This window comes from Cricetulus griseus, chromosome 7 (assembly GCF_003668045.3).
Source record: "Cricetulus griseus strain 17A/GY chromosome 7, alternate assembly CriGri-PICRH-1.0, whole genome shotgun sequence".
Classification (NCBI taxonomy): Eukaryota; Metazoa; Chordata; class Mammalia; order Rodentia; family Cricetidae; genus Cricetulus; species Cricetulus griseus.
Genome location: NC_048600.1, coordinates 43377493 through 43390443, shown reverse-complemented (window position 1 = coordinate 43390443; position 12951 = coordinate 43377493). Strand labels below are relative to the sequence as shown.

General features: G+C 48.6%; 1 protein-coding gene across 1 annotated transcript; it reads right to left on the bottom strand.

Moving 5' to 3' along the window:
- Positions 1-681: 681 nt before the first annotated feature.
- Positions 682-5727, bottom strand: LOC100770108 (testisin). Its single transcript, XM_027424830.2, has 6 exons — positions 5604-5727; positions 5479-5505; positions 5012-5177; positions 4171-4454; positions 1214-1371; positions 682-921 (listed from the first exon to the last, which is right to left on the bottom strand). Exons 1-6 carry the CDS (start codon positions 5695-5697, stop codon positions 682-684), a joined length of 969 nt encoding a protein of 322 aa, XP_027280631.1. The 5' UTR covers positions 5698-5727.
- Positions 5728-12951: the final 7224 nt, after the last annotated feature.

Here is a 12951-nt window from a genome sequence, read left to right as displayed (position 1 = left end):
AGAGCAGAAGGTGGGATTCCCCTTCTGTTCCCCTGCGGGACTAGATCACATCCAGAGTCTCAGTTCCAGTGCTGTGGGGTTATAATCAGAACAGCTCCTGAGGAGCCTGGGGGTGCGTCCTGTGGTTGGTGCTGTGCCAGGCACACTGTGCTCTGGTCCTGCATCAACAAAAGATGAGGGCTGCGGATGCTGTGATTCCTGGGTCAGGAAGGAGAGGGGACCAGAGAACCCCAGAGCATGTCTCAAAAAGAAAACTGGAAGGCTCAGGAAGAAGCAGAGCTCCCAATGGGTGTACTGGGTGTGCTGTTAGGGACCTCAACCATGCTAGACTCACTCTCCTGAGTGCTGGTCTTTGCGGAAGATTCAAGATCCTCCTGCCTCTGCCACCACCCACCCCACCCCTCATGTTCTGGAGTTACAGGTGGATGCCACCACACCCAGCCACAAATTGTGGTTTTTGTAATTACACTAAATGGATGCTACTGTTTACAACCAAAACTTGATTGATGAGGATGGGCTAAGATTTCAGGGGTTAGATACAGGTCTTGGACTGAGAGAAAGGAGGTGCCTGTACAGGAAGTCATCCAAGTTCCAGGAAAGTATTAGCATGTTTATTAGCAAACAAAATACAAAAGAAACACCCTCTAGCCCCCACAGATGACCTTATATTCTCAGGTGGGCTCAGGCAGGCCTCAGCATCAAGGAAGGCCAGGCCAGAGTAAGAAACAGCAGCGGTGGGGCCGGATCAGGCCTGAGCATCCCATTTCGAATCATAGTTGACCGGATCCAATCATAGTGATGACTGATGTTGGTATAGACTCCAGGCCGATTGGGCCGACCACAGCCTATTCCCCAGCTCACGACTCCAACCTGATACCACACCGTATCCTGGTCGCAGACCAAGGGTCCTCCTGAGTCACCCTGAGGGGCAGCATAGGTAAACCTGGCCTGGAGGGTGACAAGTGGGACTGGGAGGGAGGTCAGAGGAGAAGGGTTGCTGTGGAGCTGGCAGCCTGGGTAAGCTTCCGACTCCTTGCCCTGACAGCAGTAGAGCCTCAACTTCTTCCTCTGCAAAGTGGACCACAGTCTATTTCCCAGGATTGGCCTAAGATTGAATGAGGTACCATGTGAAACCTCAGTTGAATGGAAGTTGGAGCTAGGAATGGTAGGGTACTGGGCCCAGAAGACCACGGTGGCGTGGGGTGACACTTACAAAGCAGGAGTCCTTGCCGCCGGCAGGATTGCCGGCACAAACCATGTCTCCCCATATGGTCACTCGGAAGTCTGAGCTTTTTGAGAACATATGGTTACACATGCTGCTGTTGATCACCGCTACTTGCACTTCCTGGAGAATGTAGGGAGACGGCAGACCTGTACGGGGGATGGAAGACAGAGAGATAGAGCTCTTCTCCTGGAAGGAATGGCACAGGGTGCTGCCTGAGGCAGCCCTGTCAATGGTCCCTAGTTGCAGCCTCACACTAACATCATGGGTGATCAACAATATCACAGGACTCAATAGATGGAATCATGGTTAATGGCATCCCCTGAGCCTGGATGTAGAATGCACATCAAGTCCCTGCCTGAGCATATCACCAAAATCTGTATAGGGGAAGGAGCTGCGATGGGGAAGGACTGGAGTGGGTGCAGCAGGCCAAGTCCTGTGAGAAGTCCGGGTACTGGACCAGGGGTAGCAGCTTTATGATACCATTTCCTTAGGCCTGAACCAAGAACACCCAAACACCTCCTGAATATTAACAGAATCGGGATGCATTAATTAAAAGAGGTTCTGGGGAAGAACCTCATTACCAGAATGCACTAGGGAACTGTAAGAGACTGATGAGGACTCGCATCTGTTGGATCTCGGAGTCTAGGTGCCAAGCACTGTCTGACTGCAAGGATGACAAAGATGACAAGAGCCACAGTGGGTGCCTCCTGTCTGCTGAGAGCTCTCTAAGAGCTCAGATCTCAGGCGTCTCTAGGAAGCCATGGCTTTCGTTATTCTATTCAACCAAAGGGGAAACTGAGTTTCAGCCAAGTGTCTTGTTCAAAGTGTCCCAGCTAGCACTTAGCAAAGAAACAGTTCCCCCGGTTCCAGGGTGAACAGAGCTATATTCACAGCAGAAGTGTTTGCTACCTGCCTCATGTGCACTAAGTATAAGAGTGAAGCCAAGGCTCAAGGAGACAAATACACACCCCCTGCCGCCCACCACCATAGCCATCTGTTCGGCATAGGAGACAGGGCAGCAAAGTGGGCTCACAAACACCCCTTTAGGAGAAGAAAATGGACTCTTATCTAACATGCAGACTGAGAACTGAGTTCTCTATTCTCCCTGCCAATTCTAGCTCTATGGCCTTGGGGACATCCCTTACACTGTCTGAGCCATGGAACCCTGGCCTCACTTCCTTTTACTAGTTCTGGGACCTTGGACACTCTCCATAATACTCCCAATTACCTCAGCTATAAAGTGGACATAAAAACACACTGTTGCACAGGTGAGACATTCAGTGGGTAAAGTCCTTGCCATCAAGTCTGATTTTGATCCCCAAGATCCACATTGGAAAGAAAAAAAAAAGACCTTCCCTCAAAAGTTGTCCTCTGACTTTCACACATAAGCCATTGTGTGAACTTACACTCCCAGCATCACATACAAAATAACTAGGGCTGGAGAGAAGACTCGGCTGTTAAGAGCACTTGCAGAGGACTTGGGTTCAGTTCCCAGCACCCACCAGCAGCTCACAACCACCTGTAACCCCAGTTCCTAGGGAGCTGAGAACCCCTTCTGGCCTCTGTGGGTATTGTGTGTATGAGGTACACTCAAGCACACAACCAACACATAAAATAAATGTTTTATTTTGTTTTTCAAGACAAGATTTTTCTATGTAACCCTGGCTGTCCTGGAACTCACTTTGTAGAGCAGGCTGACTTCAAACTTACAGAGACCCACCTGACTCTGCCTCCTGAAGGCTGGGGTTAAAGGCATGTGCCCTTTTTTTAAATAAATGTTTTTAAAAACAAAATAAATAGATGTAATCCCTTTAAAGGGGTCTGAAGTGGTCTAAAGATAGCTCAGTGGTTGAGAGCACTTTCTCAATTATGAGGACTGAAGTGGGGACCCCATCACCCCTGAGAGGCTCAGAAACACCTGTAACTCCAGTCCTGGGGATCCTACACCCTTGTCTATCCTCTGTGGGCATCTCCACACACGTGCACATACGCTCAGATGCACTCACATCTGAATATGAATTAAATAAAATATTTAAAATCCCTTTTTAAAAATCACACTGCTGGAACAGGGAGCTGGTTCCAAAAGACCCAGGTTCAATTCTCAGCACCTATATGGCAGCTCATAGTTGTCTATAACTCCAGCTGCAGGGGATCTGAGACATACACATGTAGGCAAAATACCTGTACACATAAAAAATAATACAATGAATATTTTTAATTACACTGTCACCTTCATGTGCCAGGGTCCCCAAGCCTGCAACAGTGCCAAGCACATGATATGCAGGAAAGGAACTGAATCTATTACTACTACTACTCTTATTAGGGGATATTGCAGAAATGGGCCAGCTCAGGGAGCATTGAGCAGGGTCACTCCTGCACAAAGGGCATGCCCAGGCTATGGGGCTGTAGGCACCAGGGCAGTTAGGAGGAAACTATGATCTGGATTTCTGGGGGGCTGGGTTCCTGCTGAACTGCAGGCAGGTGTCTGATTATGGCCCATAAGGACCTCCAAAAGGATTTCAGTGATGAGTCAAGAGTGGAGGAAAATGGCTTGGGAACTGTGAGGAGAGTGCACAACACAGTAAGAATTGGGGTGGGTGGAACAGGCACAGAGGAGCATGTTTACTGACGCTCACTGATAGGGGTGGCTGCAGAAGTGGAAATACCATAAATACGATGATGTGGGAGCCATCCTGTAGTCCCTATGGGATTCCCCACCCCTGCTGACCTCCTGGCACCTCTGAGTTCTAGCCTGTGCCCTGTCTGGAAGGAAGGGACTGCCTCTTGTCCTTCTTGCAAGCAGAAGTAAGAAAAATAGTTGAGAAAATGTTGAGTGGTGGAGGAGAGGGGCTCACTGGAGATGCAGAGTCCAGGGAAGGACAGCTGGGACTGGTATGGAAGACAGTGTAAGGCCCCCTCCCAAGCCAATCTGTACCCAGCCTCACTTTGATCCTCTCCAATATCCCCCCAGCCGGTCACCCAGCAGTCAGTTCGGTTCTCAAACTTGGATGTGGAGTTCATGAGGCATATGGGTTGGATATAGTTATTGTAGTTGACAGGAGATGACAGCTTCAGCAGGGCGATGTCATGGGGATATGATGCCTTGTACTTGGGGCTCATAAAGATATCTTCTATTTGGTAACGGTTGGAATAGGCCTGTAGGTTCCATAGAGAAGGCTGGGCAGTCAGCTCACCAAACTGGACTGACCAATCATAGGGATCGCTGTCCCTGCCAGAGAAGGAGAGAGCAGTCAGGCCATCTGAGCTCCCCTGGACCTCTCTCTGTGGTGACACTGTAGGACTGCTAACACTTGCTCATCCTTAGCATAATTATCGAGTCCTTCTTATGGGCTAAAAAGCCTTCTATAGGGACCACAGAACCCAGACGGACTGGGCACTGTGAGTGGAGGAGCAGGAAAGTGGTCTTGTCATCTGTTAGAGCTGTCCTAAAGACAGAAGTTGAACCTATGGGAATGCTTGTGCAGCCCCCAAAAGAGCTGAGCAAATGTGGGAGCCAGTGTGGGTATATTTGGGAAAAACTTGAAGAATGAAGGGAAGGCAAAAGAGCAGTCAAATACACTCAAAGGAACATGAGAATGTCCTGAAAGAACATTCTAGAAGAACTGAGAGAGGGTTCCCTCCAGGGGCATTAATGTTGAAAATCTTATGAATTTAATCCATCACAACTACTCCTGAGGCTACACTAAAATGTTTACTTACGCAGGCACCAAACCAAGGTGACAGACCTCCCTACCTCTCAACTGTTGCAGTTGACCCCACACTCACTTTTGGAAGCAATGGGCAGCTGTAAGCACCCAGCGGCGGTTGAGCAAGGTCGCTCCACATAAGTGAGTGCCCCATACACGCAGGCTCCCTTGCCACGGCCATCGGCCAAGCTCCGAATCATCTCCACCCACTACACGTGCAGGGATGATCCTGTGACCGCAGGGCGCTGTGAGGAGAATCAGACTGAGCGCGCGCGCGCACACACACACACACACACACACACACACACACACACACACACACACACACTTCGTAGCCCTAGGGCATGGAGAGGGAAGGACTTCCTAAGGATTTACTGGGACATTCCCCACGTGATCCTGTGCACCTGTCCCCACCCCACCCCACCCCACGGGGGCGGGGGTACCATTACTATCAAGCACAGTTGAGTTCTCAAAAGGGAACTCAAGGGGCGAAAGGGAGGAGTAATTGAGGGCCACCACGCAGGAAGCATGTTCTGAGCATCTTACCTGACAGTAGGTCCACTTCTTGAATTTCTGGGTGGAAATGAGAGAATGAGTGACATTTCACCTTCCCCTCCCCATCTACCTGTCACTGGCCCCAGTCCCACAACAGTACCCTCAGAGCAGCTCACCGGAATTCTCTGATAACACCTGCAAGGCAGGCTGTGGGACCACCACCGCCGCCACCACCAGCAGTGGCACCAACGTCTTTCCCCACGCGCCCATGGTCTCTTCTCCTGCCACCTGGCACCCCCTCCTACTTCCTGCGGTGCCAGGCCCGCGCCCACTGGGGGAGACGCAACTCCTTAGACCCAAAGGGTGTTTGAGGACCCTGATGCCCTAGCACTGTTTCCAGGGCCTTCATTAAAGCTGTTGAAATGGCACAGCAACCAGTGAACCGGAGCGGTGCTTCAGTCATCTGAGCTCAGGGGTGCCGGCGTTGCCCTCTGTCCTCTGCCCACGACTTCCTCCAGGACCAAGCTGCTGACCCTTAGCCAGGGGCCCCCAGGAAGCTAGATGAGCACTTCTGAAGCCTATCCCTCGCGGGGTCAGCCAAGAATTGGTCCATCACAGGACTTGGTGAAAGGGCCTGGGCTTTCTCCCTTAGGCAATGAGCTGGGCCCCGCCGGCTTAGGCTGCCCCCTGGAGGCAAGTTCGTCTTTAATAACCCTAGCCTTCCTCCTTGTAGAACCTTTTATAATGTATTTACTTTTTTTTTCCTTCTCTGTTTTCTTTGGTTTTGTCGTTGCTTGTTTTTCTTTTTGAGACAGTAATTCATTTTGTATCTCACAATGGACTCAAATTTATGATTCTTTGGCCGTAGCTTCCCCAGAGCCTCCTAGAATTTCTTATACACACAAACACACACACACACGCACGCACGCACGCACGCACGCACGCACGCACAAAGACAAAGACTATCAAAAGATTTTAAAATATAGAAAGAGATAATTTAGCGGGGCGGTGGTGGCACATGCTTTTATGCCCAGCACTCAGGAGGCAGAGGTTGGCAGATTCTCAGTGAGTTTGAGGCCAGCCTGGTATACAAAGCGAGTTCCAGGACAGTTAGGACTGTTACACAGAGAAACCCTGTGTGAGCCGCCCCTCTCCCCCAAAAAAGGGAGAGAGAAAGATTTTAATTAAATATTTAATTTCTCACTCTTTTTAAATCTTTTTGGTTTTGTGGTTTTTGTTTTGTTGTCTCACTATATGGCTCTGCAGACAAGGCTGAACTTGAACTCACAGAGATCTTCCTGCCTCTGCCTCTTGAGTGCTGGAATTAAAGGCATGCACCAGCATGTCTGTCTTATTTTTTCTTCTCTCAAAAAAAGAAAAAACACGTTTGGCTAGGCCAGCACTTGGGTTGCAGAAGCAGGCTGATCTTCTATGAGTTCAAGGCCAGCCTGGTCTACAGCCAGGGCTACACAAAGAAACCCTCACTCGAAAAAAAAAAAAAAAAATATTTGTGGGGCTGGAAAGAATGCTTACTGGTTAAAAGCACTGGCTGCTCTTCCTGAGGAACCAGGTTCAATTCCTAGCACCCACATGGCAGCTCACAGCTGTCTGTAACTCCAGTTCTAGGAAATCTGGTATCTTTGCACAGATATACATGCAGGCAAAAACACCAATGCACATAAAAATAAATCTTTAAAAAAATATTTGTGAGTGTCTCTCTGTGTGTTCCACTCATGTGTAGTATCAGAAAGGCAAGAATAGCATGTCAGATCCCCTGGAGCTGGAGTTACAGGCGTTGTGAGCCAGATATGAGTGCTGGAAACAGAATTTGGGTCCTCTAGAAGAGCAAGCAAGTGCTCCTAACCATTTAGTCATCTCTTCAACACCATCACCACCTTCTTTTAAAATTTATTTTATGTGTATGAATGTTTTGCCTTCGTGTATGTATGTGTACCATGTGCATGTCTGGTGCCTGTGGAAGTCAGAAGAGAGCATTGGATCCCCTGGAACTGGAGTTACAAATGGTTGTGAACTAGCATGTGGGTGCTGGGAGCCAAATCCAGGTCTTCTGCCAGAGCGACAAAGGCTCTTAACTGCTGAGCCATCTCTCCAGGCCTCAATCCCCTAATTTTAACTTGCATAATTGTACATATTTATGGAGTGCAGTGTTGTATTTCTCTCTCACTCATTTTTTATTTTGTTTTTGTTTGTGTGTGTGTGTGTGTTTTGAGAAAGGGTCTTTCTATGTTCTGGAACCTGCTATGTAAACCAGGCTGGTCTGGAACTCACAGAGATCTGCCTGCCTTGCCTCCTGATTGTGGGATTAAAGGTGTGTAGCACTATGCCTGGCTTGTATGGTATTTCAATACACATACAAAATGTGCAACATCAGATTAGGATCAATAGCAACTCCACACCATCAAAATTCATCATTTCTTTGTGTTGGAAATATTGAAAATGTTCTCCACTATTCTAAAATAGTCAATAAATTGCTGTCACCCATAGTTCCCTCACCTTGCTATGGCACTTTAGAAATTACTCTTCTACCCCAGACCCCTGTCACTCACCCTTCTCTCCACCACCCTCCTCTCCCACACCTCCAAGACTCTGGATACCATTATTTTGTTCTGTACTTTGAGATCAACTTTTTATAGTGTTTCATTTTTGTTTAGGTTTTAAGAGGTGGGTTTGTTTTATTTGGATAGGATGGACCTCAGCGCCTTGCACATGCTAGGGAAGGCATTTACCAGTGAGCGACATGCCCAGCTCTTGGGGTTTTTTGTTTGTTTGTTTGGCTGGTTTTTGGTTTTTTGAGACAGGGTTTCTCTGTGTAGTCCTGGCTGTCCTGGAACTCGCTCTGTAGACCAGGCTGACCTCAAACTCACAGAGATCCGCCTGCCTCTGCCTCCCGAGTGCTGGGATTAAAGGTGTGTGCCACCACTGCCTGGCAGAGCTCTTGGTATTTATACTGTTTCTGATTTAATGAACTTACACAGTATCCTGCCTTATCTCTGTTGTTGCAAGCAACAGGGTCTTGTTCTATTTCTGGCTAAATAGGATGAATCTGCACCACATTTTTTTTATCCATTGTCTATTGGCAGATGCCTCTGTTGATCCAGTGTCTTGCTGCTGTGCCCAGGCTCAAGTTCTGGATTAATTTTTTTCTTCTTCATTTCCAGTTAATGTCTTCACTAATATACAAAGCAAAGTGTGTCGACATTTCATCCTGTGTCATTATTCTTGGTTCATATTCACCCTCATTCTTCTCTCTGGGCCCTTCCCACTGCTCTCCTTCCAAAAAACATTCCTCAAAAAAAGTGGAGGGACACAGAAAGCTTGGCAGGTGATTTGCTGATCTTGCCAAGGACCCCAATTTGGCAAAGTCCAGTTCCAGGAGATCTGATCTCTGATCCATGTGGTACACATACATAATACATATATACATACATGCATGCAAAGACTTTTTGTTTTGTTTTTGAGACCGGGTTTCTCCATGTAGCTCTGGTTGTCCTGGAACTGGCTCTGTAGACCAAGCTGGCCTTGAACTCATAGAGATCTGCCTGCCTCTGCCTCCCGAATACTGGGATTAAAGACATGCACTATCATGCCTTGCTGAGGCAAAAGACTCACACACACATTTTTTGTTAAATATTTATTTATTTATTTTTATAATTGTAATTAGACCAATTTTAAATTAGAAACAAGCTTCTTTTACATGCCAATCCCAGTTCCCTCTCCCTCCCCTCCTCCCCTGCTTTTCCCACCCCCTATCCAACCCCTTTCTGCTCTCCCCAGGGAGGGCGAGGCCTTCCACGGGGATCTTTAAAGTCTGTCGTATCATTTGGAGCAGGGCCTAGACCCTCCCCCTGTTTACTTATTTTTAATAATTTATTTAATTTTATGTGCATTGGTGTGAACGTGTCAGATCCCCTGGAACTGGAGTTACAGACAGTTGTAAGCTGCCATGTGGATGCTGGGAATTAAACTCTGATCCTCTGGAACAGCAGCCAGTGCTCTTAACCACTGAACCACTACACACACATTTTTTAATTTAAAACAGAGTAGTGTATTCAAATGAAGATTCAACATTAATGAAAATGTGTAATGCTCATCTTTTCATCTTGCTCTGGTGACAGCTTTTCTTCCCTCTCCTCCACTGACAGATAGCTCAGTGGTTAATAGAACACATTGATCTTCCAGAAGACCCAAGTCCAGTTCCCAGCAGTCATGTTGGGCAGCTCACTACTACCTGTAAGACCAGCTCTGGGCCTTCTGACTTCTATGAGCCCACACATACATATAAATATGAGTAAAAATAAAAAGATTTTAAATTGAATTTTATGTGTATAAATGTTTTGCCTGTATGCATATAAGTGCAACACACGCCGGGCATTGGTGGCACACGCCTTTAATCCCAGCAATTGGGAGGCAGAGGCAGGTGGAGCTCTATGAGTTCGAGGCCAGTCTGGTCTCCAGAGTGAGTGCCAGGACAGCCTCCAAAGCTACACAGAGAAACCCTGTCTCGAAAAAGAAAAAGAAGAAAGAAAGAAAAAAAGAAAGAAAGAAAGAAAGAAAGAAAGAAAGAAAGAAAGAAAGAAAGAAAGAAAAAGATTAATGGTCACTGGGTCTATCTGTGTATCTTGAACCAGACTTCCTCCAGGAAATAGTGGAAAAGGGAGGGTGGTGAATTCTCCAGCACCGCTTTCAGGGGCTCCCTCCAGTCAACACATTTCCACTGTCATGGATGTCTACTCCTGGGAGTCCTGAGTCTTAACCCTGATGGCAAAGCAAGAGCAATCATCCAGGGAACCTACCAAAAGGCATTTTAGGCAGCATTCCCAAATAGTGACCCCAAGAGATGCTGGTGTGGCAACAACAGTCATGATCTCCTTAAAGTCACATGCTTTTGTTCAGTACCTCCTGCCAAGAAAAGGCCAGTGGGCATAGGAGCTGGCCAAGACACTCAAGGGCAGAATGGGTCCCAAGGCAGCAGGTTAGGGGACCTGATCCATCGGGTAGGAAAAGAACAAGATTTTCCCAAGAACCTTTGTGTGTCCCTTAGCACCCTAGCATTAGCATCTCAGCCAGTCTCTGTATGCTCCCTGGTACCACAACAAAGCACAGCTCACCACTCAGGCACAGTGCCAGTTACCCCCTTGGGAGAATGGGTGACAATTGCAGCCCAAGGGGTTGCTCAGACCACAGGTCCCAACCTGACCTTTCAAACTGTCCAAGTGTGTGTGTGTGTGTGTGTGTGTGTGTAAGTCTGAGGACAACTTATAAAAGTCTGTTCCTTTTACCATGTAGGTCCCAGGGATCAAAGTGAAGTCATCAGGCTTAGTGACAATGGCCTTTACCCACTGAGACATCTCACTCACCCTACCCACTTCCTCGACAGTCTCTCCCAGGCCAGCTGACTCCCATCTCTGGCCCCAGGCTGTCCTTTCACAGTGAGGTCTACATCTGCCCCAGCCACCAGGGGACCATAGACTATCTCCCAGACAGCTGTGGAACTGGCACCTTCTTGACCTTCTGGCCCCTATGCTAGTGGCAACTCCTCAGCAGGGCCCTCTGCACCCTGATCTTAACAAAAATGAATCCCAGAGACCCCTATAAACCATCTACCCTACTGCCCTGAACTGAAGAGCCAGAAAGGTCTTCCCTGGTGAGTGCCATGTGGGATGGCTTGCAGAATGAACTTCTGCTGCGTTGTGGGGTTAATGGTGGAGGAAAGAACCGGGGAAATGGAAGAGGAAAAGGAAGATACAGGCTATCCCTAGGGCCAAGGGGCTTTGGTTAAGGGCTCAAAGTGGCCCTGCCCGAACTACTTCAGCTGCCTACAGACAGTGTTAGCTCTTTGGGATCCAGAGACAGAATCTGCGAAGATCAGAAGAGCCTTGGCTATCCCCAGGTCCTTCTGAGGGGATTAGCACTTTCTTTTTCTTTTCTTTTTTTTTTTTTTTTTTTTTTTTTTTTTTTTTTTGAGACAGGGTTTCTCTGTGGCTTTGGAGCCTGTCCTGGAACTCGATCTTGTAGACCAGGCTAGTCTCGAACTCACAGGCTGCCTCTGCCTCCCAAGTGCTGGGATAAAAGTGGTGGATATGTGCCACCACTGCCCGGCCAGGGATTAGCACTTTCTTCCCTTGACCCCTCTACTCTGTTTCATTAGGCTGCCATCCTACAGGGCTCCTGAGAAACTGGACAGTAACAGTGGGTAGTCATGTCCCAGCTGGGCAGGGCTTGAGAAAGTCTTTCATGTGAGAAGAGAGTGGGCCACACTCCTCCCTGGTGTACCGCAGCCAGTAAGCACAGAGTTTGGGGAGAGTGCCTCAGATGTGACAGGTGGAGGAGACTCGGGAACATGGGAACCATGCCATGGTCATAGTGATAGCTGACTGAATGGGTAATTGATCTGGAAACAGACATGAGCCATTTACCTCAGTGGGGCTGACTACTCGTGTGAGACGTGATGTATCACCTGAGGACTAGCCAGCCCTGCCCCATCTCCATCACCACTGCAATCCCTGTTCCCAACCATAGGCAGGCTGTCACTAGGCCCAGGGGACCTGTGGATGCCTCTGGAACTGACCAGCCAGCCAGAGATAGCTCTGGATGCTGACAATCCTGTCACAGTGGGCAAAAAGAGTGATGGTGACATGTGTACACCAGAGGAGGCTGCAGGGAAGAGCCTGTGTTCATGTTAACAAAGCACCAGAGACAGGAATTGGTGGAGGAAAATGAGGCTAGTGGTGGCTCTTCTGTATGTGGACCTGAGGCAAAGGAAACCTGGGACCCCAAGGGCCATGGTGCCCTGGGACAGTATGACCATTGGGCTAGGGAGGTACCTGGGGCAAGCTGAGGCTCACACCCAAACATGAGGAGCCTGTCCCCACCTCCTGCCCCTTCCTTTCCTTGGGAAACTCCTCTCACATTTCACCATTGTCTGGGCTGCTGCCTGAGCTCTGTCCTCCAGCTAAGGCATCCAATTCCCAGGCAGTTTCCAGGTTCCCCTTGAGGAGCAGGGGAAAGCAACCCCTGCTTGTCACCATACCAGAACTATTCGCACCCAGAGGTGTGAGCTGGCTTCTCACCTGCCCAACCTAGGCAGGCACAGGCCTGACCCACCACCATCCCTGCCATAGCCTGGGGATTGGGCCTCACACCTGCCAGCAAAGCAGAGATTCACTGCGATCCTACCAGTGACCTGTAGGATTTACCTGACACCTACCTATGACCCTGGAAGTCACCCCATGTCTAACTTATGACCCTGGTATCATCCCAGTCCTACCAATGGTCTCAAACTGTTCAGGAAGTGCTGCCTGCCATTCCTAGACGGAAGGATGCTGAACCAGGAGGAACTGGACAAGCTTGAGTTTCCAGCCCTTATTTGTCCTGCTTCTGAGTGATGGGACTGAGAGCAATGTGCACACAGGAGTGCCAAGAGTCTGGTGACACTTTGTAGATGATGTTTGCACATGTAGACATGTAGGGGCATCTTCTAGGTGCCTGTGGAAACTGACGCTC

Excerpts from the sequence above, each read along its gene's own strand:
- LOC100770108 (XM_027424830.2), bottom strand. The coding sequence starts at position 5,697 with ATGGGCGCGTGGGGAAAGACGTTGGTGCCACTGCTGGTGGTGGCGGCG. Across the intron at positions 5,506-5,603 it reads GGTGTTATCAGAGAATTCCG|AAATTCAAGAAGTGGACCTA; the intron begins GTGAGCTGCTCT and ends ATTTCCACCCAG. Across the intron at positions 1,372-4,170 it reads GGATATTGGAGAGGATCAAA|GTCTGCCGTCTCCCTACATT; the intron begins GTGAGGCTGGGT and ends TCCCCCGTACAG.